Raw genomic sequence first — 22214 nt, forward strand, 5'->3', positions numbered from 1 at the left:
GTGACCTTCAGTGACGAGTCTAGATTTCTGGTCTATCGTCATGATGGCCGCAACAGAGTGCGCAGACAAGTGCATGAAGCCTACAACGAAGATTGTATTGTGCCAAGAGTCCAAGCTGGGGGTGGTGGGGTGACCGTTTGGGCTGCTTTTCATGCAGGGGGCAAAACTGACCTGGTTGTTCTGAATGGAAACCTGAACCAGTTCAAGTACAGGGCCATTCTGGAAGAAACATTGCTTCCATTTGCTCGTGCAGCCTTTCAAGGAAACTTTGTCTTCCAAGATGACAATGCACGGCCTCATCGTGCTCGCATGATCCAACATTTTCTTGCTGACCGTGGTGTCGAGCATATGGAGTGGCCTGCCATATCCCCGGATATGAATCCGATAGAGAACTTGTGGGCAGAATTAACGCGTCAAATCGACAACTTGGACCAGCAGCCGACCTCTGTGCGTGAATTGCAGCAGGCTATTTTCACTGCATGGCAAGCGATTCCTGTCCAAACCTGGGCAAATCTCGTGAACAGCATGCCTCGACGTGTACGTGCTCTCCTGAATGCTCGTGGGGGTTACGCGAAGTACTGAACTGTAATTTTACTGTCCGTAATCCCAGTCATAATTTAACTTTTGTTTTTGTTGAAAATGTTTTTGGCTCATGTGCAAAATAAAGAGATACTTCTGGAAAACATACGTGTTTTGTTTGTCTGGTTGATTTGTTTGTGAAGTAAATGTTAGCTCTTTCACGAGCCTCGATTCAGTATACAAAAAAAAAAAAAAAAAAAAAAAAAGGTTCAACACATTACTGTCCGTGAATAGAGTTCGATATCAGTTTACATCACTTTCAAGGATCAATTTATTTACTTCAAAATGTCAAATGTGGTTTTTGTTTCTTTTGAAGGTCACAATAACAAAATCTAGAATAATTTCAACATAATTCGAATGAACTTTTGGTTCTAAGTCATCTTGAAAAGTAGGTTCACCCCCACAAAAAAAATATTTCATATTAAATGCCAAGTCTGTATATGTCTGAACCTAGTGAGCGAAATATCTTGCAAGACAAGCGTTACGCCTAGGTCCCCCGTCGGGGAAGTGATGTGAGTTGACAAAGTGGAAGACACAGAAAACATGCTATGATATGATATTTCACTCACAAGGTTCAGACATACATGGCGGCGGCCATCTTGGATTTTGACGTGGTGACCCAATTTTCAATTGGTTTCATCCTTATGCCCAGATACACCTACACACCAGATTAGAAGTTGGGACTTCCCTTATTTTTCAAGATATTCCGCTCACAAGGTTCAGACATACATGGCGGCGGCCATCTTGGATTTTGACGTGGCGACCCAATTTTCGATAGCGTTCTTCCTTATGCCCAGATACACCTACACACCAGATTAGATGTTGGTACTTCGCTTATTTTTCAAGATATTTCGCTCACAAGGTTCAGACATATATATGGTGGCGGCCATCTTGGATTTTGACGTGGCGACCCAATTTTCAACAGCGTTCTTCCTTATGCCTAGATACACCCACTCACCAGATTCGAAGTTGGTACTTCGCTTATTTTACAAGATATTCCGCTCACAAGGTTCCTTATTACCTCCAAACCTTTCACCTGCCCTGACCACCGTACTGCCCCACTTCAACTTCCTCTTACGTCCTCTCCTAAATTTTTTCCGTTTCCACTCTGCTTCGTGAAGGTACTCACCACACAGCTCAAAATTATTTTCTTCAAGCTTTCGCTCCACCCTTCTGTCTTCTACCGACTCCTCTCCGGTCTAGCTCCCCATGCTCTGTGCTCTGTTCCCCCAAATATTTCTGCAAGATGCACAAGACAGCAACCCTCTTCTGGTGAAACTGCAAAAATCAAGACCCTCTGCTCACCTTCACTGATTCCTCTTTTCTCCCAATCTCTTCAATCCCACTCTTCCCTCCAGTTCTTTAAAACAACTGTTCACCACCATCTCTTATCTTCCGCCATCCAAAACCTTGATCTTTTCTACCCCCGCTAATACATCCCAAATCCACCTTTTTCAAATTCTGTTTTCTTTCCTGAAAGTCCTTGTAGTGTCCATCTTGTTTATCCCATGTACCCCACCCCAGCCCTCTCTTCCACAGATCTCCTGATGTCCTTCCCTTTCTCTCCCCCGATCTTGTCTGCTGCTTCCTTTGTTATATGCTATATGTGTTAGCTCCTATATGAGCCTCAACTTAGTATCCATAAATAAATAATTTTTTTTTTAAACCTATCACGGATGGACACCCAAAAAAATGCCTCCGGCAACTGTCAACAAATGCACAAAAAAAGAGAAAGAAAGAAAAAGGAAACAGTAAGACACCCAATCCTTTTACTTGCAAGTTACTGCAAGTAAGAGAGTTGGCAGTCTAGTTTTGGTCACTATTTGCATCACACCCACGATCTATAAGAAAGTCAAGATTTAACTGACAAATCCAGAATTATTTCCCCCCTGGAAAATAAGTGGATGAAGTGCTTGAAATAAAATATTACAGCAGTGAACCTAAAATTCCTTCAAACCCATGTCGACTGCCCTTCTTCAGATCTCACTCCACTCCAAAAAAAAGCATTACAAAAATGTCATTCACATGGCCAGCAAAAAGTTGTGCTAGAAATAGGATTTATTGCAAAAAACCAATGTTGATGCAATGACATACAACATTGCAATTTCAATTAGATGTGGAATTTAAGGAAAATCATAAAAGGGGAAGAAGTGCCACACCAGCTTCACAAATGCGTACTAAAGTGCAAGTTCAGACAGCGGCCTGCTCCTTGTAGCGAATGAACCGCAGCAGATTTGTTGCCACGTCCTGTAGCACAGAAACCTCGTCCCGGCTGTAACTCCTTTTATGTTCTTGCATCTGTGCATAACGTTTTCATTAAAAGGTACCTTCAAAATGCGACCCCTGACAAGATGCAACACATTTCAACAAACTTGTTACAAAAGATTGCTTTTCACAAATAAATACAAAGAATGCAATTATTTTTAGTTTGATTCTTTCGTATTAATTTGCTGGTGACAAAATAATGGTAACAATAGGATAGGCAAGTGTTGTGTTCTGAACTGCAAAGGAACCTAGTTAGAAGAAAAGACAGGAAAGAGCCGTTAAATAGGATGCTGAAAGGTTAAATGAAAACATCCAATGACAATCTAATGTACGTGCTTGTAATCTATTGATCTATATATGGAAATGCAAGTTGCCCACGTCTGAACGGGGTAAACGTCATAACCACAGCACGTACAATGCTGAATGATACATCATTTAAGAGCTGTTGGGTCCAGACAGTGCATGCGGAGGTTTACAAATATTGTTACCTCCACCACCGAAGGTGGATGGAGGTTATATTTTCACCCCTATCTGTCTGTCTGTGAACAAGATAGCTCAATAAGTCGTGAACAGATTCGGACAAAATTAGGCAGAGAGGTAGTGTATGTGACATGGACTAATCGATTCGATGTTGGTGAAGATCTCAATATGGATTCGGATATGAGAATTATTTAATTTTATGAAGTGATTCTTCACCATTGAGTGGTAAGGCTAAAACCGATACATAGCAAATGTCAAAAAGTTATGGACGGATTTGGAAGAAACTTGGTGGACCGGTTGTGTGTGTGACAAGGACAACTCGATTCGATTTTGGTGAAGATCTGAATATGGATTCTGATACGATAATTATTTAATACTTAAGTAATTCTACACCATTGAGAGATTGGGCAAAAAGCGATATATAACATGGTATTTAAAAAGTTGTGGACTAAACTTCGCGGACGAGTTGCTTTGGTGACAAGAACAAGCAAATTCGATTTTGGTTCAGGTCAGACTCCAGATCCGGGCTATCAGTGGGATACAAAACAAACTGTTCAGCCTGGTGGAGGTTTGCGCTCTACCGAGTGCTGTTCTCGTTACCCTCGCCTGAGGAGAGGGTATTGCATTTGAGTCCGTTTGTTTGTCTGTTTGTGTTTGTTTGTTTGTCCGCACATAATAAATACGATTTTCTCTTCAACCGTTGGTCCGATTGACAGGACATTTTCACCATCGGTGCAACTCCACCTGTAGAATTATTTAAATGATAATTATGACATCTTAGGTCACGTGGTATGGGCGCTATCTTGCTTTTCTTATTATCTTTTTCTGCACATGAGGGGTACAGAAGACCGCTCCGACAATGCTTCGTGTGAGTGGACGCATAAAGTTTCATGGGTGGTGTATAATCTAAATGTCGCTGGTTTGCACACTTACCAGAAGTAAAAAAAATATAACCACAAGGCATTCCGTCAACAAATAATTTCCTTTTCGTCCATTCAAGTCAACAAGAAAACTTAATTCTATTGGAAACAAAGGAATTTTCCTACAAACGGAACTAGTCTCTATATACAAACAGTAGTGACAACTTGCAATTAGAAGCCATTTTATATCTGGGGAGCCACCACACCGAACCTGCGCCATTGTGTGTGAATTGTAATGTATCCGTTTTCTAATCAAACCGTCTTTCTCTGAAGGGAAATTATATTACTTTATTATTTATTTTCGTTCTTCCAACGAGTCGGAATAAGCATGCAATCACACAGGGTTGATTTAACCTTTAAACATATTGCAGACACCACAGCAAAATGAAGTGGAATGTGCGAGTAAAGGTTCTTACTGATGAGTGCCTGATCCGAGAGTGTGAGAAGAAACAACACCAATGTAGCGAGAGAATGCACAAATTTGAATGAAATGGAAGGAAAGCGAAAGAGAGAAAAGGAGGCAACACCATCCATGATCCATGTCAGATGCGCACACCATCAAAAGACTAGAGAATTAGAAAAGATAACAACAATGTTTGTCTATCTATGTGTTTGTGTGTGTACGTCTGGCTATCTTATCTATATACCTGTCTGTGTCTATCTATATGCCTGTCTGCCTGACTGACTATATGTGAAGAATGCCCTTGTGTAATGCAATTTTTAAATGTCTGTCTGTCTACCTATCTATCGGATGTAAAAATGTGTGATTTATGTGGGGAGGGGGAGAGGTTGGTGGGGGGGGGGGGGGGGGGGGGGAAGAAGGGAGGACAAAAGGTTAGGGTTTGGGAGGGGTAGGGAGAGCAAATATGGGACTGAGTTGAGAGGGGGAGGTTTAGACTTGGAGGAGGGGCTCGGGATTTTTTTGGTGGGGAGTGGGGGAGTGGGGGGGTCGAGATGTTGTAGTGGGGAGGGGGTTTGAAGGCTTTGAGTGTGGAGGGCAGCAGAAGGTTTGAAGCTTTCGAGTAGGGAGTGGGGTTTGAAGGTTCAGTACATGGGGCTGGAACCAGGGGAGGGTGGGCCGCAGTTAGGTCTTGAAGAAGAAAGGGGTACTGAAGATGTGAAGTCACATTTTACATGATGTGGACTTTCCACGGGGCCCTGCTATTATTGTGTCAAGGGACATTACTGTCAAACACCCTAAATATTCCACACTCGATTGCAAACCAATTCCTTAAAACAGCCCGGTGTCATGATTAATTATAGAAGATCGTCATGGGGACCGCAAGGCTAACCCCCGCTCAAGCAGGGAAAATGGCCTTAAAATGCCTGTTGTTGTTGTTGTTGTTGTAGCCCGGTGGAACCGGATTATCCTCTAGTAATCGATACAATAAAATCCAATGTCTGTCCGTCAGTTTTGCATCCCCTCCTAAACCACTGGTTGCACAAAGTTGAAAATTGGACATTATTATTCACAAAGGACCCTGGCAGTGGAGATGAATTTTTTGGGATTTGGACAAAAACATTTTCATTATTCACATCGATAAATTCCCAAAGCGAGCATGAACATGGCTGTTTTGCATGACTTGGCGACAAGTTGATTGGCTGTGCAAAGCTAGGTGCACTGCGATTCGATCCTGGCAAGTGACGTCTACACACCCTCACTGTACCTGTTTTCTGGTCTTTGGATTTAAAAAAGAAAACATTTATTTGGAGCTAAAAAACACAACAAAAAGTTAGCTTTAGACCCACAACCTTGCTCGTGCTGCAATAATGGTATAATAGAACTGGAATCAGATGTGTAATAGAACATTTACAATATTAAAATTGACAATAATAAAAACAAATATTTAATTGCTTTAAAAAAAAAATTTCTCTGCTTTATCTTTTTAAGGGATCAAAATACTGGGTGTAGTGGATACATTTGGACACCATACCATGGACATGAAAGATGGTGCAAGATTCCGAAGAGCCAACACCAGCCCGATTTCATTTGCAGCTTTGTCGGCTTCAGCACCCTCTCCAAAAACATCAAATATGGTATCCAGTGCTGCACCAGCCACAACCAGCGATGCATCCTGCTGAGCCGTCTGGAGCAAGCAGTTTCCCATCCCCTGGAACAAAGGATGCCAAATCTAAAATCTGTCAGCTGGAACAACAGTGAAATAGAGCAATATACATTGTAAACTAATGCAGTTGGTCACAGTGGCCATCTACCCACACACTAAACCGATGCTAGATGCCATTTCATATCTGACTGTGTATTGTCAGACTGTACAATAGCATGAGACTCAGCAGGGTTCAAAATTTGTTAGATACTTTCTTGAAGAGTTAGGTAAGACAGTCGTCTCAAAAATGTAAATAGGATAACTTGCTTATTCTTACATATTTTGATTTCAGCCATATTTGCTCAGTGGGAAATGGCTGCTAAGGTGGAAAGGAGGGATGCATGCAAAAAGAGGTTGAAATGGGAGGAGGGTAGATGTTTGCAATAACAATGCACAATTCCACATGCAAGCATAAAAACACTCTTAATGCCCAATGCATGTACATCTTCTCTTCCATATACCAGTCATTCCACAGAATGACAGCTGCTCGGCCATGTGTACTGAAGTATGTGAACTAACAGCATCTAAAGTCTCCAAGGATTAGGAAGAGCGAATAGGCATGAGTAGAGAGCCGAGTGTCAATGCTTATGGAGAGAGCCTCGTATATGGAATCATTGGAGATAGTGGGAGTGGAGGGAGGGACAGCAGACCACACAAAGAAGCAACATAATGTTAGGGAGAGACACACAAAGCCAAACATACTCCATAGGATTGGGGGTGATCAGTATGGGGCTTGGCTTATTATATAGCTTATGAGGAAACAAGGAACGAAGATACACAGCGACACCACAACCAGTGTGGGAATCAAGCCCGTCAGAGCGGAGGAGATACACCAAAGAATCCTGGACATCCTGTGAAAGAAAATATTTCCAAGAGATATACAATAACTGGGCTCACTGCAGCATAACATGTCTATTAATCTGGAGCAGAGACTTTTGATATTGGTGGACCAGAGGGTTGAAGACAAAGAGGAACGTTGGCAGAGGGGAGCAGGGACTGGGTGAGGATGGCATTGACATCAAACTACAATTCATTGATGGAATAAAGATGCTGTACAATAGCTAATTATGTCAAAACAACTAATGCAGGGGAAGTGGATAATCAGGTGACTCACACTACTACCCCTCCCCCTTTATCTATAATCCCAAAGATAGACCTCATAGGATATCAAAGATCTCGTAGAAGTAGCAGTATGGTTAGCCACAATCTCTTAAGCATATAATACAACAACTTTATTACAAAAGAACAACGACAGTGATAGCCACATCTTGCCAGTACCACATCAATCTAAACATTTGATAACATAACAGCAACCTGATTAACAAAAGGATGAGAGACGTGTGGACACCTTCAGAGTTTCCATGGTGTTCTCCATCTGAGCAAGCTTGTTACCCACCACACCCATGATGGCAAGTACGTTACGGCGAACGTCTGCAGACTCACATTTCAACCCCTCATTGCAGAGGAACAGAAGTTGCTCAGGAGTCATGCACTGTTTGTGGGCAAAGGAAGTGAGAACATGTTGACGTTTTGTAAATAAAATAAAATACAATCAGCGTTTGGAGCTATTATCCAGAATTCATTTCAAGAGTGCAAATGTTTTCCATTTTGAATGGTAAGTATGTTAGTCAAATTACAATGGTTATCCTACTCATGTTAGCAAATGTTGCATACGATTGCCAAAGGAAAATAATGTACGAATCACAAAGTCAGAGCACACCTCAGGGATGTTCCGATCAGCCAACAGATGCAGCAATGACCGGATGGAACCTGTCACTGCTTCCAGGAAACTCTCGTCTTTTTTCAACTCTTGAAGAATAATAATAAATAAATAAAAATTATGACAGGTCTATTATTTATTCTCCAAACAAAAAAGTTACAAATAGCAAGCATAATTACCTAATCTATCATCAAAATAAATATTCGTCTTACCAAATTTATTGATTGATTGTGATTGAAAAAAACAACATTTACAGCCTAAAATAAAATCTAAGGAACAAGTTAAGAGTGAACACTCCCATGTACAGATTTGGACAATAGTTTGTCCGTAGGGTTCATTACAGTCTTTCAAGGTCCCCTTGCAAAGAAACGTTTTTACCTATTTTTGGGTGTTTACAAGTTGTACTGTAATAACAGAAGATCCATCGTCATTGTAATGTATAATGATGCTGCATTAAGCACAATGATTTGAAATAGTGTAGAACTTAAATTTTTTAAAGAAAGTTTCAACTCTTAAAAAAATGCATATCCTACTATATTAAATAAGGCAATTCTCCATGTATACATCTGAAAATCATAGAAAAAAAGGGCAAGCCCGATCTTCACCAAGTTTTGCATACATGTTGGTAATACCCAAGGTCAAGTCATAGGAACAAGGGGAAAAATCCTCCCCCTCCCCACCTCCACCATCATCCCTGTGAACGGGGAGACGACTTTCCAATGACCCCGATGGGAGCAGGTGATTCAAGTTTTATAAAATAGCCAACAATTTTTGTTGAGAGATTTGCCTCATGCACAACAGTGGGTGAGAAAGCCTGGTGTTGGCTTAGCGGTTAGGGTGACGGCTTGGGATCCTAGGATCCTGGGTTAGAATCCCGGTCGATCGCTAAATTAACACCAGGGGGGTTTACTCAGCCTGTCATCCTTCCGAGGTCGGCAAATTGAGTACCAGCTTGCTGGGATGAATGAATGATCCCGGTGTGTACTCCGGTTTAGAATAGGTACTGCGCATCGTAAGATCCCTGCGCATCATAAGAGGCGACGAAGGGTTGGCGTCAGGAAGGGCATCCGGCCATAAAAACATTGCCTCAAACAGGGCACCACGATTGTCATGGGGCCCGCAAGGCTAACCCCCGCTCTGGCGGGGAAAATGGCCTTAAAACGATCATTCATTCATTCATTCACAACAGTGGGTGAGAGATAATGAAGCAGAGTGCAAAACAAAAGCAATTTTACTCAAAATAAAAATTATTAAGACGAGAGATTTTGGTTAAAGGAAATATACGAAGTTTGTCAATTGTAATGTCTGGAGAAGTGTTACAAACATTTTTTAAAATTATAATAGAAAGTGATTAAACAAAGACGAAGAAGAAACCTGTGAAACTGATGCAAATTAAATAAATACCCCAAGCGGGCTGACGGTAATTTCTTGAGGTTGTATTGCAGACCTCTGGTGATTTTGGGGGATCAATCTGGGGGGCCCCCTGCTCCCCTTGGGAGACCCCCTGATACGAAATCGAACAATCTAAGATCAAGCGATCCTGTAAGCCAGAGAAGAAAGGCTGTATGGGGGTTCAGAACAATCAGTTGGTAAACAAGCATTCTGAGTATTGCGCTGCAATACATGTCCCCTACCGGCAGTCTGTCGTCCGGAAAACTGTTGGGGAAATTATCAAAGTTCAAAGTGCCATAACTTTGTCAAAAATGATCGAAACGTCGTGAAGTTCGAACTTGATCTGTAACTTATCATGAGGAAACCATGTACCAAGATTGAAATCATTAGCATTAAGCGTTTAGAAAAAAAAGTCCGGAAAACTGTTCTTTGCGTGACGGACTGATGGACCGACAGACTGACAGACGGAGTGCAAACCCATAGTCCCCTACGTTGTACACCAGTAGGGGACTAATAAGGGACAAGTAGGGTTTCTAATTGTCAAGGGGTAACCCCTCTCCCCACCCCGCCCAGGAGTCCACATGATCCAAAATCGAAAAATCAAAGCCCAAGCGATTGTGCAGGCCACTGTCTTGTATTCATGTATCAAGTTTCACAGCGATCAGCCAGGTGATAAGGAACGAGAAGCAAAAATTGCATGCTAAATGTTGCTGGGTTATGTAAACACTCACTTTATGAATAAACATCTGCCATCCTGGTTATTGTTAAGCCAAAATAGCAATCCATTGTCCAAGGAAAAGGCTGAATATTAATCAAGTATCGAAAATAATTAAATGTTAGTTCAACATAGCAATTTATGGCAAATTATCACAGCATTTTCTTCAAAATCATACATTGTAAGGTTATCTTCATGGGGCCAAAATGATACCCTTAATTTAAAAAAAAAAAAAATTGGGCAGGCAGAGGTTATGCCTAACATTCTTCCACAATTTAAAAAAGATATTTCAAACAAATAAAATTGAGGTTTTGAGTTCAAACGTTTTAGGGTAGTGCATTCTTCGAGCCAAACTTGCAGAAACTAGGATGGCACTCTTCAACGTCACGACACGATGACCGATATGCCTCCGCCCACATTATTACATCATACATATGTGTACCAAGTTTGATTTGAATCCATTCAGCCGTTCTTAAGTACCACATTTTTACCTGACATGACCTTCGACGTGGAAATCGAATCAGTTCATCTTTGCATCATAATATATACTTATACCAAGTTTGGTCAAAGTCCTATCACTGGTTCACAAGTTAGCACAGTAACAGAATTGTTCCCTTATTGGACCTCTGAATCTTCGCATCATTATAAATACTTGCACCAAGTTTTACTTGGTTCCCTTCAGGTGTTCTTAAGTTATCACAGTAATGAAAACCCATTACAGACTCTGACCTTTGACCTCCTGACACCCAATATCTAGTCAGTCCATATTCGCATCATTAGATACACTTACACGAAGTTTTGTCAAAATCCCATCAATGGTTCACAAGTCGGCGCAGCAACATAATTTTTACTTGTGACCTCTTAACATGACCTCTTAACCACAACATATAATCAGTCGATCCTTACATCATTGCACATACCTGCACCAAGTTTGCCTTAGATCCCTTCAGCCGTTCTTAAGTTATTGCGGCAATAAAAACCGATCACGGACGGACAGACGTACACACAACCCGAAAACGTTTCAACCCACACACCTCCAGCGACTGAGGCATAAAAGGCAAGGTAAATAAATAATAATAATAATGATGATCCAACAAGCGTTACGCCTCGGTCCCCCGTCAGGGAAGTGATGCGAGTTGACAAAGTGGAACACGCAGAAAACATGCTATGATATGATATTTCGCTCACAAGGGTCAGACATACATGGAGGCGGCCATCTTGGATTTTGACGTGGCGACCCAATTTTCAATAGCGTTCTTCCTTATGCCTAGATACACCCACACACCAGAAGGTACTTCGCTTATTTTTCAAGATATTTCGCTCACAAGGTTATGACATATATATGGTGGCGGCCATCTTGGATTTTGACGTGGCGACCCAATTTACAATAGCGGTCTTCCTAATGCCGAGATACACCCACACACCAAATTAGAAGTTGGTACTTCGCTTATCTTTCAAGATATTCATCTCACAAGATTCAGACATACATGGCGGCGGCCATCTTGGATTTTGACGTGGCGTACCCAATTTTAAACAGCGTTCTTCCTTGTGCCTAGATACACCCACACACCAGATTAGAAGTTGGTACTTCGCTTATGTTTCGAGATATTTCGCTCACAAGGTTAAGACATATATATGGTGGCGGCCATCTTGGATTTTGGCGTGGCGACCCAATTTTCAATAGCGTTCTTCCTTATGGCGAGATACACCAACACACCAAATTAGAAGTTGGTACTTCGCTTATTTTTCAGGATATTCATCTCACAAGGTTCGGACATACATGGCGGCGGCCATCTTGGATTTTGAGGTGGCGACCCAATAGATACACCCACACACCAGATTAGACGTTGGTACTTCGCTTATTGTTTGAGATATTTCGCTCACAAGTTTCAGACATATATATGGTGGCGGCCATCTTGGATTTTGACATGGCGACCCAATTTTCAATAGCGTTCATCCTTATGCCAAGATTTTTTTTTTTTTTTTTTTTTTTTTGTATACAAGATCGAGGCTCGTGAAAGAGCGAACATTAATCACACAAAAAGACAAACCGACACACAAAACACACAAAAAACACACACACACAAACACACACAAAAAACAAGGGGAGCGGCAGACAAGATGGGGAGAGAGGGGGAAGGACACAAACACAACATTTGAGAGCAGGGACATCGGGAGGACTTGGGGGGGGAGGTGGGAGAGGAATAAAACATATGAACACTGCAAGGACTCTGGGGTGAATTACCGGGGGTAGAAAAGATCAAGGTTTTCGATGGGGGAAGATAAGAGATGGTGGTGAACAGCTGTTTTAAAGACCTGGAGGGAGGAGTGGGATTGAAGGGAGTGGGGGAGTTTGTTCCAGAGGCGGGAGAAAAGGGGAATGAAAGAGTGAAGGTGAGCAGAGAGCCTAGACTTTGGCAGTTTAACCATAAGAGGGTTGCAGGCAGATCTTGTGCGACCTGAAGGAATATTGGGGGGACAGAGCACAGAGAGAGCTGGGGGAGCAAGGCCGGAGAAGAGTCGGTAGAAGACAGAAAGACCATCAACCTGCCTGCGGTGAGTGAGTGAAAGGCCCTCGGAGTTGACTACATCGCAGGAGATTCCAATGATTCTGAAAGCATTGGCCTCAACAGCGTGAAGCCGAGCAAGGTGTGAGGCAGGAGCACCTGCCCAGAGGGGGGAACAGTATTCCATTGAGCTGCGGATGAAAGCCTTGTATGTGGTGAGGAGCTCAGGTATGCCAAGGAAGGACTTCGCACGACGGAGGATGCCCAGTCGGCGACTGGCTTTGGAGGCCAGCTTGGAAATGTGGTTTTCCCAAGAAAGATCATGGCAGATAGTGAGACCCAAAAGCTTGAGCGACAGAACTTCTTGGAGAGGATTGTTGAGAAAGTAGATGGGAGGGTTGTCCAGTCGGTCCTTTCGGAGAGACATTGTAAGAGTGTGAGATTTGTCAGGATTGAAAGACATGTTCCACTTGTTTGACCAGTCTGTGATTTTGTCCAGGTCTGCAGAGAGTGAGGAGGCTGCAGACTGCCGATCTGAGGGATGAGGAATGGAGCGACAGAGAGTGGAGTCGTCAGCAAAGAGATAGAGAGGATTTTCAAGAGAGTCAGAGAGATCATTGATGAAGACCAGAAAAAGCACAGGGCCCAGAACACTACCTTGGGGAACTCCAGCCTGAACAGGAAGAGGAGATGAGAGAAACCCATTCAGGGCCACACGTTGACTACGACCAGAGAGGAAGTCCGCCAGCCATGAGGTGAGATACACCCACACACCAAATTAGAAGTTGGTACTTCGCTTATTTTTCAAGATATGCAGGTTACAAGGTTCAGACATACACGGCATCAGACATACATGGCGGCGGCCATCTTGGGTTTTGACGTGGCGACCCGATTTTAAACAGCGTTCTTCCGTGTGCCTAGATACACCCACACACCAGATTAGACGTTGGTACTTCGCTTATTTTTCGAGATATTTCGTTCACAAGTTTCAGACATATATATGGTGGCGGCCATCTTGGATTTTGACGTGGCGACCCAATTTTCAATAGCCTTCGTCCTTATGCCGAGATACACCCACACACCAGATTAGAAGTTGGTACTTCGCTTATTTTTCAAGATATGCAGGTTACAAGGTTCAGACATACATGGCATCAGACATACATGGCTGCGGCCATCTTGGATTTTGACGTGGGTTTCGCCCACACACCAAATTCGAATGCGGTCCTTCGGTTACGCACGCAAGCACGCATGCCCGCACGGACGGACACACGGACGGAGGGGAAAGCCATAGTCCCCCTTTCGCTCCGCTGTGCAACGGGGGACAACTAGCATGGGCTACAGACAGCACCAACATCCAGAGAAATAGTGCACAATGGAAGGGAAGAAAAAAATAATACTGCCATTTTATTTATTCTCAGAAGGGCAAAAAATATTCTCACATGACAATCAACCAATGTCATATGATGATAAACACTAACCACTTGTGTATTAAAAGAACAAGTTTACAAACTCAAGCAGGTTAAGGTAAACGCAAAATAAACAAAAAAGTTTATATAAAAAAAAAGAAGCTTGTAAAGCACACAATGAACGGCACAAATAAATCAGATCAATTTACTGCAGTTCAGAGGTTAACCAGTAACAACTAGTACCAGAGAACAGGTACAGAACAGGTATGGGGGACCCATCAGGCAACCAAAAACCGGAAAGACCCAAAAACCGGAAGAATTTTGAAACCCCACAGTCCTATAATTTTTCACCCTTTCATTCTGTAAAGTTAATTATTCGCACGTCTTCTGAAAAGGTAATCACAATAATTAAGAATTTAAAAAAATTACTGTAAGTTTATTGGTGGGAAAAACGTATCGCCATGGAAGTGATGTTGCGCAATCACCAGAAAAAAAAAAAACCTGTGAAATTGTGTGTACAGTCAACCCTCGTTAATCCGACTCCGTTTAATCCGGAAACCTCACTATCCGACCAAAACATCCAAGAACAGATTTCCGCCATTCATTTTATCCCTCTAATCCGCAAAATCGTTTATCTGACAATCTCGCTAATCCGACATTGGGTGCTGGGAACAAAGTAGCCCAGATTAACGAGGGTTGACCCTACTTCCAATTCGGCATCACTGTGTCGTGCTATAATGTTTTGTGTGCTTACTTGTGTTTGTGCAATACCCCCGCATCGCAGCAATGTCTAAAAGGCCTACAGCACCTGGACAAACTAGTGGTGCTTCAAAAAGGAAGCATTTATCGCTGAGTATCGAGCAAAACGTGGTCATTTTGGAAATGTGACATGGTGTTTTGGTGAAACCCCTGAGTGAGGAGCACAGCGTTGGTACATCGACTGTCTACGATCTAAATAAACAATCGGAGAAGATATTACAATTTTATGGTGAGTGGTAAGCCCAACCTCGTGGAGAAAATGAAAACGTTAAATCAGTCGAAGATCGCTGACTTCAATAATTTATTGATGGAGTGGATCAGGCAGCACCGTTCGGATAATTTTCCCTTGGATCATGCGATAATCATGACAAGCAAAAACTTTTCACGTCCCATGCAACATACCTGTAGTGACTTATCTTCAGATGAGCTGTAATTACTGAAGAAATACAGTAATTCCTTACTGGACAAGCCAACGAAGGAGCATTTGGTATGTGAATATCTATATTATAATAGGCGAAGGTGATTCTGTCCGTCTGTCCGGGGGTGTGGCTTAGTCCGTTTGCAGAGTAGCCTCACCCATAGCTCCACCCATTCTTGGAGAGGCTTCATGTAAACAAATATCCACCATTTTATTACCTCGAATGGCTTTGCGGCCTGTTTAGTTAGGCCCATGCTGTCTTTCTCTCTCACACAGGTTTATTTCAATTCTAATTCGATATATCATTTCATTTTTAACAGTCGCTAACATAGTGTTAGACTCGGTTGAAAAAAAACGGGAAGAGAATCCCAAGAAAGTTTCCGTTTATAGAACGAAATGATTTCTCAAAGGCCTGTAAACTAAAGCCCATTCATTGAGAGTCACCCTCACGATTTTATCTCGAATTCACCATCTGATTTAATTTTTATCGATGGTTTTAGACGGTGTCAGAAATAATTGAGAACATTCACGCACACACGGGAAATTGCCGAGATATATATTTATAAAAATCGCGCCACGATGATACACGAAAATACAGCGCCTAAAAACATTCGGGGAAAATGTCGACATATATTAAAAATTCGCTTTTTCTTTTCCGTTAAAGATATATTACTTTTACCTTTTATGAGAGTCGGCACAAAAACGACATATATATCTTCGTTCTTTCTTATTTCATTCAACATTATTATCCGGAAGTAAAATATGTTTCAGGAAATTACTGAGAGATATTTCTTCGTTTTTTTTTTATTAGTTATGTGCGCATACACTTTAAATAGGTTTATTTGAAATCTTTAATTTTCACAATGTAATTTACTTGCCATTTGTCATTTGATAATTATGAGACACTTCCTCTTGAGGATCGTGACAATTCATGCATTGCGTGGAAACTTCCATTTCCAAAATGAATGCGACGGTCGATGAAGAACGCAGACTTGAACAGGATGTAGCAAGAAAACGAATGAGACGGGCGAACGAGTCCGTCGACGAACGTCAATGCAGACTTGAACAGGATGTAGCAAGAACCGCACAGAGACCGCACGAGACGGGAGAACCGCACGGAATGATGCTGCAACAACGATGAGGAGGGTTGGAGAGGAGCGAGGGGTTGAAGAGCATGGTGCTAGGGGTTGGAGAGTGAGGAGCGAGGGGTTGGAGAGCGAGGAGCGAGGGGTTGGAGAGCGAGGAGCGAGGGGTTGGAGAGCGAGGAGCGAGGGGTTGGAGAGCGAGGAGCGAGGGGTTGGAGAGCGAGGAGCGAGGGGTTGGAGAGCGAGGAGCAAGGAGGTGGAGAGTGAGGGCCGATTGGAGCGGAGAGTGAGGGCCGAATGGAGCGGAGAGTGAGGGCCGATTGGAGCGGAGAGGAGTGTGATGAGGTATTGGAGAGGAGTGTGAGGTATTGGAGAGGAGTGTGAGGGATTGGAGAGGAGTGTGAGGGATTGGAGAGGAGTGCGAGGGATTGGAGAGGAGTGCGAGGGATTTGAGAGGAGTGCGAGGGATTGGAGAGGAGTGTGAGGGGTTGGCGAGGAGTGTGAGGGGTTGGCGAGGAGTGTGAGGGGTTGGAGAGGAGTGTGAGGAGTTGGAGAGGAGTGTGAGGAGGTATTGGAGAGGAGTGAGGAGGTATTGGAGAGGAGTGTGAGGAGGTATTGGAGAGGCGTGTGAGGAGGTATTGGAGAGGAGTGTGAGGAGGTATTGGAGAGGAGTGTGAGGAGGTATTGGAGAAGAGTGTGAGGAGGTATTGGAGAGGAGTGTGAGGAGGAGTGGCATTGGAGAGGCGTGAGGGTGGAGAGGAGTGTGGAGTCGCATATTATGTGAAATAAATAAATTGTGTTCATTACACCATTTTAACCATTTTGTAAAATTTAATGTGCAGCATGTAAATCAAGATGTCCAAATATCACACACGTCCATACCCGTGGGATTCCCACGGGTGACCCCACTAGTATATATATATTGTCCGAATCCCTGTCAATCGCTGCATTAACGCCAGGGGGGTTGACTCAGCCTGTCATCTTTCCGAGGTCGGCAAATTGAGTACCAGCTTGCTGGGATGAATGATCCCGGTGTGTACCCTGATTTAGAATAGGTACACTGTATCCCTGCGCATCGAAAGAGGCGACAAAGGGTTGGCGTCAGGAAGGGCATCCGGCCATAAAAACATTACCTCAAACAGGGAAGCATGATTGTCATGGGGCCCGCAAGGCTAACCCCCGCTTTAGCGGGGAAAAATGGCCTTAAAACGATCATTCATTCATTCATTCATAGGCTTATGCCGGCTTCCAGCAACCGGGCCCTGACGTGTAAAAACAAAAATTACCATGAATGCGCGATGCACAAATGTAGAAGCAGGTCACATGTTATGAACCGCAAATACGCGGAACCCATGAATTTGGGATCGTAAATGCTGAGATCCGACTGTATTGTACATGAGAGGAAAAGGGACCCGAATTCCGGCAAACCCCAAAAACCAGCAGGCCAAACTCCCCATGCTTGCCGGATAAGGGGTCCCCGGCCTGTACAAAGAGGTCATACAAATTTTTGTCATAACTGAAAAACATTAAAAATTCCAAAAAGCAGCAAAATTATTGATCTTGTTAGCACGAATCCACTTGTGTTTTTACCAAACTGATCGAAAGCAAGCGAAGAGAGATGCTGTGCAAGGTCCTGGAGGCCTTTCTCTTCTCCTATTCCCCATATTCCCAGAACTGCAATGATTGCGTCCAGGCAGGTCAGTGCTCGACACTGGACGCATCGTAACCTGGAAGCAAATATTCAATGGATATTATACTTATAACAAAAGGGAAAGGAAGTTGTAAAACAATTGGCAAAACTTTCAGATTCTCTTTTCAATGCTTAGTTGTAAAAGTTGTAAAACAATCTTCCCTCTCCCTCCAATATATCTTGCAGCCTGAAATATATCTTGCAGCTTAATCCCAGGTTTACCCAGGAAGTTGGGTCAACCACCTTTCCATTTTTGCCCCTTCCGGTTCTTTCAACCCACTTATTGCTGTGTTTAAGCCTGTATCCAGCTTGTTCACCTCTTATGTACTCCACCACCTCCCCTCATTCAATCTTACTCCCTTGTGTTGTGTTTCTCCACTTTCCACTTTGTTTCATGTTCTCACTATTCCATGAGCCCTGATTTTGCATAAATAAAAAAACACTTCTTTCACAGCATTATGAAATAAGACTAGAATTAACCTTGATCAGATGAGAGATCAAATGATGCATTCCAGTCCGGAGCGGACGCTGGCGTCGCTTGCTCGCCGCTTCTCCGACTGGGCCATTGTCTTTAGCTTGCTTTTCTGGTGGTCGTGGTGGATTTTTGGCCATTGAGTATGCCCTCTGCATGGTCCCGGCGCTGCTCCGAGCTTCGCCTGCCCGGCTCCTTCGCTGTTTCCTCGGGCCCGCTCCCGTGGGTTGTGGCCATTGTTTGCAGTGGTGGTGGTGGCGGTTTGCCGCCGTGATCTTGATTAGCGGCGGCGGTCGTTTGCCGCTGCATTTGCCGCTTTGCCTCCTCAACCTTGGCCTCGTATTCGCCTCGTCGCTCCTGTCTGCCCTCTGCTCGGTCCCGGCTCTGCTCCTGGCTTCACCTGCCCGGCTCCTTCGCCGTTTCCTCGGGCCCGCTCCCGTGGGTTGTGGCCATTGTTTCGCCTCCTCAACCTTGGCCTCGTGCTCGTCTCTTCGCTCCTGCCTGGCATGGCTCTGTGGTACTCCGCCGCAAGGCTTCTTCTGCTTAATACCCGCTCCACCCCATCATGCATCTCTGCAATCAAATCCAATGGACTCCTGCGACGACCCAGGTACATTCACCGTGGCTCCGGTCGTAAGTTTGTTCATTTACAATCAGGTCACTCCATCCCCGTCCTCTGGTCGGCTCAGCGCACTCCCACTCATCGTCCCAGCGCACCTGGTCACAGCAACGCACACAATCGCACCTCCTGTCTGCGAACCCTGGCCAAATCACCTGAATTCATCCCCGCCGTACAAAACAACATCAAGCTCACCCTGTTCAATACCCAGTCCCTCAACAACAAATGCCTCATCCTGAACGACTACATCCTGGAAAATAAACTTGACTTTCTCTGTCGCACTGAAACCTGGCAACAACCTCTGGACTACTTCGCACTCAACCTCACCACACCCAATGGATATTCCTACATCAATAAACCACGCTCGGAGGGCCGAGGTTGTGGAATTGCCGTTATTCACCGACAAGACATCAGGACCACCCTCATCTCCATCGCATCTGCTCCATCACTTGAACACCTGGCTTTTAAACTCTCTGGTCACACACAGTCATGGCTGTTGTCTACCGCCCTCCCAAACCACACCCATCATTCCTGTCTGACTTCTCCTATTTTCTGACCCAGCTATGTTCCCTCTCCCCCTCAATCCTCCTCCTTGGTGATTTCAATATCCACATGGACTCCACTGACTCCACGATAACCACTGACTTCACTGATTTACTCACCTGCTTTAACCTCACTCAACATGTCAACTTTCCTACCATGGTCACATTTTGGACCTTGTCTGCTCTACTGGATTAATTTTGCACCATCTCTCTGGCTCCGACCTTACCCTCTGACCACTTAGCCATCACTATGACCATCAACATCCCCGCCCCAACACCAAGGCATTATCGCACTATCAACTTCCGTAAGCTAAACGCTCTTTCACCTACCTCATTCTCATCCACCCTCTCTGAAAAAATGTCCACTTCTCCCTTCGTTGACCTCCACAACCCTTCTGATCTCACTGACTACTACAACCACACTCTCTCCTCCTGCCTTGACCAACTTGCACCTATAAAAACCAAAACAGTTTCTTTCACCCATTCTGCTCCCTGGTTTACCCCTGAACTCCGCCTGATGAAAACTCGTGCTCGCCAACTTGAAAGACTCCGCAATAAAACAGATCTCACAATTCACTCCCAAGCCTACAAGGACCAAATACAACACTACAAAGATGCCCTCTCCCGCGCCCGCTCCGCCTACTACTCTCAAATTATCCACTCTGGCTCCGGAAACCCAAAAGCCTCTTCTCTACAATAAACAAACTCCTCAGCCCCCTGAACACCACCACCCAGTCATTCACAGTAGACAACTGCATCTCCTTCCTTTCATTCTTCCAACGCAAAGTTGAAAACATCTACAACAGCTTGACCACCGCCGCACCCGCTCCCCCTCAAACCACCTGCCCCCCCCTTATCCTGCCATCCCCTGTCTCAATTCTCCCCAACTGACCTCTCTGAACTCCTCATAGGAATTAAAACTGCCACCTGCACTCTTGACCCCATCCCCTCCAGCTTTGTCAAGGCCTCCCTTCCTGCTCTCTCTCCACTTATCATTGCAACAATAAACTCCTCCCTGTCTACAGGCATCGTCCCACCATCCCTCAAAATTGCTGCTGTTACCCCCATTCTGAAAAAACCTGGACTAAACCCTGACACCCTAAACAACTTCAGACCCATCTCCAACCTACCCTTTCTGTCGAAAGTTTTGGAACGCGCTGTAGCCGCTCAACTCAAACATCACCTCTCTGCCAATAACCTGTATGAAACATTCCAATCCGGATTCCGCTCCAACCACAGTACTGAAACTGCTCTCCTCAAAATCACCAACGACCTTCTCCTCTCCTCTGATGCTGCCAACCTGAACATTCTCATCCTCCTCGACCTCAGCGTCGCCTTTGACACCATCGATCACACCATCCTCCTCACCCGACTTGAAACCACCTTTAACGTTACTGGCACTGCCCTCTCTTGGATTAAATCATACCCCTCTGACAGACACCAGTTCATCTCCATCAATAACTGCAAATCCCCCACTGCTCCCCTCTCCAAAGGTGTCCCCCAAGGTTCAGTTCTTGGCCCCCTCCTCTTCATCCTTTACCTGTCCCCCCTCGGTCACTTAATCCGCCATCCGCCGTCATGGTCTCCAATTCCACTGCTTCGCCGATGACATCCAGCTTTTCATCTCCACCAAGTCCACCTCCACCGCCAACCACTCTATCCTGACAAACTGCATCACTGAAATAAAATCCTGGCTTCAAATCAACTACCTCAAACTTAACTATGATAAATCTGAAATAATAATCATTGGCCCCAAAACGCTCATAAAATCCACCAATAACTTTGCCCTTAACATCAACGGTATCCCAGTATCCACCTCCCCTCACATCCGGAATCTTGGCATCATCTTTGACCAAACCCTCTCCTTCGACAAATACACTAAACAGATCACAAAGACAGCCTTCTTTCACCTGAAAAACATCGCCCGTCTCCGTCTATCCCTCTCCTCCATGGCTGCAGAAACCCTCATCCACGCCTTCATCACCTCCCGTCTGGACTACTGCAATAGCCCCCTCTATGGTTCACCCTCAACAATCACCAATAAACTCCAATACATTCAGAACTCCGCTGCCTGTCTACTCACCCATTCCCGGACCCGTGACCACATCACCCCCGTCCTTTGCAAGCTTCACTGGCTCCCCATCTCCCAGAGAATCCAGTACAAAATCCTCCTCTTGACCTACAAAGCCCTCCATAACCTGGCCCCATGCTACTTGGCTGACCTCCTCTCCAGACACACTCCCAACCGCAACCTCCGCTCTGCTGGTACCAACCTCCTGACCCCCCCCCCCCCCCCCCCCCATCCGGACCAAATTCAGATCCTGGGGGGACAAGGGCCTTCTCCATCGCTGCTCCCACCCTCTGGAACTCGCACCTCACACCATCAGAGACTCCTCCTCACTCACCACATTCAAGACATCACTCAAGATCCACCTGTTCAACACTGCATTCAACATTTAACCCCTGACTATCTCTTCTCCTTCTCCCTCCTTTTTGCTTTGAATATTTCCCTATTGATTCTTGTTTTTTTTGCAATTGTT

At 44.4% G+C, this 22214-nt stretch overlaps 1 protein-coding gene across 8 annotated transcripts in view; it reads right to left on the reverse strand.

Annotated features, from left to right (window-relative positions):
* HEATR3 (HEAT repeat containing 3) overlaps positions 1–22214 on the reverse strand; it is a 92685-nt gene that overhangs the window by 6678 nt on the left and 63793 nt on the right. For 4 of the 8 annotated variants that reach the window (XM_078784522.1, XM_078784524.1, XM_068128824.2 and 1 more), the window contains 5 exons: positions 17942–18078; positions 8070–8158; positions 7698–7841; positions 6179–6355; positions 2620–2877 (listed from right to left, as the gene is read on the reverse strand). In XM_078784522.1, coding sequence (XP_078640648.1) covers positions 2770–2877; positions 6179–6355; positions 7698–7841; positions 8070–8158; positions 17942–18078 — 655 coding nt within the window. In that variant the 3' untranslated portion in view covers positions 2620–2769. Of the gene's footprint in view, positions 1–2619; positions 2878–6178; positions 6356–7697; positions 7842–8069; positions 8159–17637; positions 17834–17941; positions 18079–22214 lie in introns of those variants that run through there. The other 4 variants (XR_013624553.1, XM_068128822.2, XM_068128821.2 and 1 more) reach the window with 2 other exon arrangements.

Source organism: Myxine glutinosa, chromosome 9 (genome assembly GCF_964187855.1).
Source record: "Myxine glutinosa chromosome 9, kmMyxGlut1.1, whole genome shotgun sequence".
NCBI classification, from domain to species: domain Eukaryota; kingdom Metazoa; phylum Chordata; class Myxini; order Myxiniformes; family Myxinidae; genus Myxine; species Myxine glutinosa.